An 8,455-nucleotide genomic window follows, 5' to 3' on the forward strand; every position below is an offset into this window, starting at 1 on the left:
ATTTGTACAATCAAGGATTTTGGAAAGCATGAGCAAACCACACCCAAACCCAAAAGACTAGAAGAAATAAAATGAACAGAAAGCAAATAAATAAAAACAAATAAAAAAGATAAATAAATACTGAATCTAAGAGCTGTTTCTTTGGATAGGTAAAATGACCCCTAGTCCATGTATATAAAAGAAAGAGCAAATCCAAATCCAAATCCAAACCAGAATCATTACATCATATATTGAAAAGATCCCGAACATTATAAGGAAATAATTTAAACAGGCTAGGTGTAGGGCTGGGCATGGTGGAGCACGCCTTTAATCCCAGCACTCAGGAGGCAGAGGCAGGCAGATTACTGTGATTTCAAGCCAGCCTGGTCTACATAGCGAGTTCCAGGGCAGCTGGGGCTACAGGGAGACCCTGTCTCAAAAAGGCCAAAAAAAAAAGGCTAGGTGTCAAATAGTTTTGGGGACAGACAATTATTCTAATTGTGGTATCCAGGTTTGTCTCACAGCAAGCATAGCATACTTTAGTAAAGTCCCTGGTAACTCTAGCCTCTTCTTACTTTGTCCTGCAGAAGACCATGGACTATATGCTCAATCACAGCATTCATAGGTGACCCACAGTACAGAGTCCAGGTAAGTACGCACCGAGGTCTGTCCCTTGAACAGGAGCACCGGCTGGCTGGGGTCCCCGCTGCTAAGAGCAAATGTGCAGAGTGCATAAGCTGACTTGTCCTCAAAGCCGGCCAGGAGCTGGTGGAGACCTGCAGACAGGTGCAATGAGAGTTCAGTGAATCCACGCTGTCCAGATCCTACTCTTATTGCAGCCCAAGGCTATGGAGTAATTCTCCAAATTGGATTGTGTGGAGGTAGAAGGCTACATGGGTTACATTCTAGCCTTCAAGAAGAAGATGAAGCCTTCTTGAATTTCAGGGTTCAGAATACTATCTTCTCTCTGCTTGTTTGTTAAGATAGGGCCTCATTTACCCCAGATTGGCCTTGAACTCACTATGTAACCAAGGCTGTACTGGAACGTTAAGATCTTCCTGACTCCATCTCTTGAATACTAGGATTACAGATCTATACCACCACCACCACCACCATTACCATCACCACACTTGGTTTACATGGTGCTAGGGACTGAACCCAGAGATTTGTGTACAATGAGCAAACATTCTGCAAATAAGCTACATCCACCACCTTTTTTTTTTTTTGAGACTGGAGTCTCATGTACTCTAAGCTACTCTTCAACTTGTTATATAACTGAGGACAATCTTGGGTCATGGAGGCTCAGGCCATCATACCTGGTTCTGTTTTTGTTTTTTGAGACTGGCTTTCCCTGTGTAGGAACTTGAGATTCAATCTAATACTTAGATCACAGGCATGTATCTCCATGCCCTACTGACATAAGATTCTGTTAAGTCAGAAAATTAGTGTGAGGCTGAGTGTGGTAAGACTGGGAGTGATGACACATGCCCTTAATCCCAGCACTCCAGAGGCAAAGGCAGATAGGCAGATCTCTATGAGATCAAGGCCAGCTTGGGGCTATAGGGAGACCCAGTCTCAAAAACCAAAAGTAAAGCCAGCCCTGGTGTCACATGCCTTTAATCCCAGCATTCAGGAGGCAGAGGCAGGTAGATCTCTGTGAGTTCAAGGTGAGCCTGGTCTACACAGCGAGTTCTAGGCCAGATGGGGCTACAGGGAGGCCCTGTCTCAAAAAGATAATAAAGAAATATAATTAATTAATTAATTAATTAATTAATTAATTAATTAATTAAAATAAATTGAAGAAACTATGATGACCTGAGTTGGTTCCCCGGGACCCACATGGCAGAAGGAGAGAATTCCTGTAAGTTGTTCTCTGGCCTCACAATGTGCACAGTGTGGCCATGTATAGTGGTGCAAACTACCTTAAACCCAGCATTGAGGAGGCACAGGCAAGAGGAACTCTGTGAAGTGGCCTGGTCTGCATAGCAAATTCCAAGTCAACCAGGGCTACATAGTGAGAGCTTGTCTTGAAAGAAAGAAAAGGAAGGAGAGAGGAAGGGAGAGAGGGAGAGAGGAAGGGAGGGAGGGAGGGAACCTAAAGTTGACCTCCTGCCTATACCACACACACACACACACACACACACACACACACAAACAAGAAGGAAGGAAGGGAGAGAGGGAGGGAGGGAGGGAGGGACAGATAGATAAGGACAGAAGATGTGGCTCAGAGTAGAACAAAAACACTTGCCTAGCAGGCACAGGTCCTGAGTTCCCTCCCCAACCCTGATTGGAAGGAAAAAAAGGATGTTCTTTTAGCCAGGCATGGTAGCACATGTCTGTAATCTCTACTCAGAAGGCAGGAGGATTGAGAGTTCAAGATCAGCCTGGACTACATAACAAGTTCTAGGCTAGCCTAGGCAATAAGGCAAGACACTGCCTAAAAATTTTTTTTATTAAAAAAAACCCTAGGGGCTGGAGAGACGGCTCAGCAGTTAAAAGCACTGGCTGCTCTTGCAGAGGACCTAAGTGCAATTCCCAGCACCCACATGGCAGCTAATAACTATCTGTAACTCCCAGTTCCAGGGGCTCCTCTTCTGACCTCCACAGGCATTATATGACATGAGTAACACTTTCATGTGTGCAGGCAATGCATTCATAAACATAAAATAGACTAAAATTTAAAAATAAAATTTTTATTTAAAAAAATAAACTAGGTGGGGTTATAGCTCAGTGATAGAATATATGTTTAGGGGGCTGCAGAAATGGCTCAGTGCTTAAGAGCACTGGCTGCTATTCCAAAGGACCCAGGTTCAGTTCCCAGCACCCACATAGCAGCTCACAACTATCTGTCACTCCAATTCCAGGGGATCCAACGCCCTTTTCTGGCCTCTACATTGCATGCATGCAGTGCACGTACATATATGCAGGCAATACTCATATACATAAAATTTTTAAAAATAAAATTTGCCAGGTGTCGTGGCATACACCTTTAATCCCAGCACTTGGAAGGCAGGGGCAGGTGGATCTCTGTGAGTTCAAGGTCAGCCTGATCTACACAGTGAGTTCCAGGCCAGCTGGAGCTACAAGGAGACCCTGTCTCAAAAAGACCAAAATAAATAAATAAATATGCAAAAAATAAAAATTTATAAAAGAAAGTATTTAGCATGCTTGAATTCCTAAGTTTATTTATTTTTGTTTTCTCAAACAGGGTTTCACTCTATAGCCTAGGCTGGCCTTGAACTCAAGGCAACACACACAACAAAAATAAAAATAAATACAATAAGCCAGGTGGCACACGCCCTTAATCCCAGCACTGTCTCAAAAAGACCAATAAATAAATAAATAAATAAATAATAAATAAATAAATAAATAAATAAATAAATACAACACAATAAATAAAGTTGGGCTCAAACTTGCTATGGAGCTCAGGTTGGCCACAAATTCTCAGCAGTCACACACACACACCCCAGTCCCCCTCTCCTAGTGCTGGGATTACAGGCATATACCACCAAACCCAGATCTTTCATGTGGGGGAATTGAACCCAGGGCCCTGTGAATGCCAGGCAAGTGCTCTACTACTAGTGCTACATCGCCAGCCTTCCATTTTGTTTTTTTGTTTGTTTGTTTGTTTGAGACGGAGTCTCCCTGTAACCCCAGATGCCGAAAAACTCCCTATGTAGACCAGGCTGGCCTGTGAGATCCACCTGCCTCTGCTGGGATTAAAGGCATGCACTACCACGCCCAGTCTTTAGCCCTCCGTTCTTTATTGACAAATGACTGTATGTAATTTTTGGCCACTGTTCTATTCTACCACTAGACATGTTCTCTTTTTTTTTTTTTTTTTGGTCTTTTTGAGACAGGGTCTCCCTGTAGCCCCAGCTGTCCTGGAACTCACTATGTAGACCAGGCTGGCCTTGAACTCACAGAGATCTGCCTGCCTCTGCTTCCCCAGTGCTGGGATTAAAGGTGTGTGCCACCACGCCCAGCCACCTAAAAGCATTTTTTAAAGTGCCTAAAGAGGGAACATTTTGGTATGTACTCAAGGGTGATAAGATATAGATTGCTGGGATAGGAGACTAGCCTCTTAATGCAGGATGGGCTAGGAGGGTAGCCCCTCCATGCAGGTTGGCCTAGGAAGGTACCCTCTCCATGCTGGCCAGACCACAGCTGAAGCAAAGAACCATAAGAAGTCACTAGTCCCAAAATCAGTTAAAGCCCTTTTGTCCCTCAGATTCACAGCTTCGACTACCTGTCACCAACTCCTCCCCATCTCACTGTTCTCTGGAGCATAGGGAGGGAGCTGCAGGTTACAGATGAGCAAATGGAGATAACGGTGGAACTCAATGGTGGGGGTGGCTATCTGGAACATTTGACTACTAAATGGGAACTACTCCCAGATTCTCAATTCCCAAAAGAGCCATGAGAAGAAATAATGAGACCAATACCTTCAGGCTTTAACTTCTCCAGAAACCATTTTCTGCAAAAGAAAAAAAAGAAAGTCAAGTGCCAGCAGGAGACAGATTCTATCAGACAGAGTCTATGGCATCCCACAGGGGTCAGAGCTCCAGAGCAGGGAGAAAGAAATGAAGAAGAATGGCTCAAGTCAAAGCTAAGATAAGTAATTCAGAGGCTGGGAGTTAGCTCAGTAGTAGTGATAAGGCAAATTATAACTAATTTTTTTTTTTTTTTTTTTTTTTGGTACTACTATACTGCTAGTTTTCTTTGTCAGCTGTATTTGCATTATTCTCTCATTTAATCATTGAGTCTTTTTCAAGTTTTCTCTCTTCACCTCGCCTCCTGAGTGCTGCCACCATGCCTGGCTATAACTAACTGTGTTCTTATGTGATGTCCAACGGGGCTAGAACTCACTATGTAGACCAGTCTGGCCTTGAACTCACAGAGATCCGCCTCCCTCGCCTCCTGAGTGCTGCCACCATGCCTGGCTATAACTAACTGTGTTCTTATGTGAGTCCTTGTAATCGTGGGCCATGTAAAGTTTTCTTATGTTTCATTTACTAGGTAAGTACCTTGAAACGTAACCTTGGAATGCCTTGGATTGCTTTGTGATGTTTTAGCTGTTCTTGGATGTTTTAGTACTCTGCAATACCTTGAGGCTCTGTGATACTTTCCACTCACTACGTCCAACTGCTGCTAAAGATGTAAAATTAAAAGAATGAAAGTTCACCAAATGATTTAATGAGGCACCTGGTCCAATTAGTCCAACATGTACAGATACCTAAATTTCTGCCGAAGATAATCTGTTTCTGTAAACTGCAATGACCTTTTGACCAATTCCTGCCCAATTAGCCTGGTCTATAGATCAAAAGATAACAGACGTCGGGACCCTTGCCTGAGAAATCTACTTTGTGAGCTATGATGACCAAGTAAACTCATTAGGAATTTTCCTAAGATAACAAGGCCCATCATGAAAAGAAATGTAAGGTCCAGATGCCAGTCATAAGATGATGATGTAGAAATGCCTATTTAATCCCCACCTGTACTTCTGGTTGGTACCCAGAAAATCTTGAAGCCTTTGTTGCTAAATCTAGAACCTCATGCAGGAGAATGACTCTCTCCTAGGTAAAAGGCTTGATCTCTTAGCTGTTTGGAAGGATTTGTCCATAGCAGAGGAAGAAAGAAGGGAAAAGAGCTAATGGAAGAAAGGAGAGAGAGAGAAAGGAGAAAGGAGAGAGGAGAGAGATAAGAATCTAATAGGAAAAAATGGAGATAAACAGGCCGTGCACAGAAGAAACAATGGTTAAAACCTCACTGGTGACTAGAGAAATGCAAATTAAGACTGTAGGTGAAAGACCCAAGGATGGTGGCTCACACTTGTAATCTCAGCACCTAGGAGGCTGAGGCAGGAGGACTACCCTGAGTTCTAGGTCAGGCTGGGCTACAAAGCAAGTTCCAGGCCAGCATAGGCTACAGTGAGACTCTCTCTCAAGAAAACAAACCAAAATAAAACCAAACCAAACAAAAAGCATATGAATAACATTTCACATTTCCTAAAATTACAAAACATTAAGGTCAAACTATGAGGCTGGAGATGGCTCAGTAGTTAAAAATACTTGTTGCTCTTGCACAGGACCTAGTTTGGTTCCCAGAACCCATATGGCAGTTCATAACTGCTGTCTACTCCAGTTCCAAGGGATCTGATACCCTCTTCTGACCTCTTTGGGCATCAGGCTCACACGTAGTACACATGCAGGCAAACACTCATACACATAAATAAATATATCTTTTAAGTCACAACAGTGCTGGTGAGACTGTAGAGCAATGCACACTATAAGTGTAATTGTATATGTGGGCTTTGACAAGCCAACCATGAAAATTTTCTTTTGTTGTCACTGTTTTCGGTTTTTTATATTGTTTTTATTTTATGTGTATGAGTGTACTGCCTGCATGTATGTGAGTCCACCTGTATAATGCAATGCCTACAGAGGTCAGACGACATTGGATCCCTTGGAACAGGGGTTACAGATGGTTATTAGCCACAATGTGGATGCTAGGAACCAGACCCAGGCCCTCTGCAAGAGCAGTCAGGGCTCCAGCTTTAGGTTTTGTTTTTTTTTTGAGACAGCATATCATATCACCTCTGAATGGGAAAGTTCCCCTTCTCTATCTCCATTTATACAGTCACAGTCTCACATCTTATGAAAGAAAGCCTGTCTGTTTTTGTTTCTTTGTTTTGAAAACAGAATCTCATGTAGCTTTTGCTGGCCTAGAACTCCCTTTGTAACAGAGGATGACCCTGAACTTTTTTATTTTTTGGTCTTTTTGAGACAGGGTCTCCCTGTAGCCCCAGCTGTCCTGGAACTCACTATGTAGACCAGGCTGACTTTGAACTCACAGAGATCCGCCTGCCTCTGCCTCCCAAGTACTGGGACTAAAGGCGTGCGCCACCACGCCCAACGACCCTAAACTTCTGAGCTTCCTGCCTTCACCTCCCAGGTTCTAGAATTACAGGCATTCACTTTCATACCAGCTCACCTGGTATATGCAAGGTTGGAGTTGAACCCAGGGCTTTACATACGCTAGGCAAGCACTCTACCAACCGAGCTACATCCCTACCTATCTCTGATATCAAGATTTCTTTTATTTATGTGCATGTTTGAGTCTGTGTGAGTATATATTCACATGTGTGTGCAGGTGCCCAAGGACGCCAGAAGAGGGCATTGGATCCCTTGAAGATAGAGCTACAGGTATTTTTAAGCCACCTGACATAGGTGCTGGGACCCAAACTCTGGTCCTCACGATTGAGTGACAAGCATTCTTAGCCACTGAGCATCCTTCCAGCCCCCATCTCTGATATTCTTAGTCCTTCCTTCAGATAAATGAAACACTGGTGTTGATGTAAAACAGTGAATGACCCACAATATCATGTAACTAGTCATTTTGCAGTTCTGGTTTTGCAGTTTTGTGGCTGAGGTCTTAAAGGGTGGGAGGTAGTAGGAATACTCACATGTAGGGGCCTGGGAGTCCCCCAAGGGCATTGAAGCATAGACAGGTATCTTCCACCAATACAGGACCCTGCACCTATAACACAAAGACATACGGCCTGAGACCTGTTTCAGAAGTAGGCTTCATCCCAATCCTGAGCTCCCAGGCCACTCAGGCGGGGGCCTAGCCTACAGCTAGGTAACAGTGAGATCTGCAGTTAAAGCTCCATCAAGAGTCACATAGCTCAGCTCTCTTCATCTTCAATTTAGGAATGGGGACACCACAGCACTGGCAAGACGAAGTTTACCCTACACATAGCAATGGAAGTGCTAGGAATAATCCAGGCAGCTTGACTCCATAACGTGCTCCTTCCCAGTTTTGTTAAATATGTGAAAGCAGGGATGGATGTGTGGAGGGAAAATGTAGGGCTGAAAGGATGTGTGAGAGAATCAGAAGGGTGTGAGTTAGGACAGGCAGTGTTTCAAGGCCAACATCAACTAAAACCAGTCTGACTGGGCTTGGACAGGTTATGAAGTCACAACAAACTGGGCCCCTCTATTATTCTCTGCCTGTTCCCATAAGACACAAGCCCCAGAAGTCCACAAGACTGAATAGGGGACAAAATAGGGTAAGTACCTGACGAGCTGCCTCCTGACACTTCTGTATGGAGATTTCATCTGGTTCTCCTTGGTACTCAGGCACTTATCAGGAAAACAGACAGACAGACATATATATATATATATATATATAGTCAGGTCACAGAAAGACAGAGAAATCAAACCACTTTTTAAAAATGAAACAAAACAGAAACATACGGTCAATTTTCTGTGCCACCAAAGTACATGGAAACTTATCTCCTAGAATCTGAATGACCTGTTCCAAAATGAAAGAACACTAGTCATATCATCTGCTAAACAATTCCTCATCATTGTACAAGCTGTCATCCACCTTTCTCATCAGGTAACTCTCCCACCAGTCCCCTAAAGCTTACCAAATTGGGACTATAAGCCTCGTTCCAACTTTAAGAGACTCA

The 8,455-nt window shown here is 43.5% G+C and overlaps 1 protein-coding gene across 2 annotated transcripts in view; it reads right to left on the minus strand.

Annotated features, from left to right (window-relative positions):
• The window catches only part of Itpa (inosine triphosphatase), a 17,819-nt gene that overhangs the window by 3,215 nt on the left and 6,149 nt on the right, over positions 1 to 8,455 (minus strand). For both annotated transcript variants that reach the window (XM_008854465.3, XM_029556867.1), the window contains exons 2-6: positions 8,238 to 8,295; positions 8,059 to 8,123; positions 7,445 to 7,518; positions 4,425 to 4,456; positions 640 to 755 (exon numbers count right to left, since the gene is read on the minus strand). In XM_008854465.3, coding sequence (XP_008852687.1) covers positions 640 to 755; positions 4,425 to 4,456; positions 7,445 to 7,518; positions 8,059 to 8,123; positions 8,238 to 8,295 — 345 coding nt within the window. The remainder of the gene's footprint in view (positions 1 to 639; positions 756 to 4,424; positions 4,457 to 7,444; positions 7,519 to 8,058; positions 8,124 to 8,237; positions 8,296 to 8,455) is intronic.

The sequence above is a fragment of the Nannospalax galili genome, unplaced genomic scaffold (assembly GCF_000622305.1).
Source record: "Nannospalax galili isolate Female #2095 unplaced genomic scaffold, S.galili_v1.0 scaffold707, whole genome shotgun sequence".
In the NCBI taxonomy this organism is placed as follows: Eukaryota; Metazoa; Chordata; class Mammalia; order Rodentia; family Spalacidae; genus Nannospalax; species Nannospalax galili.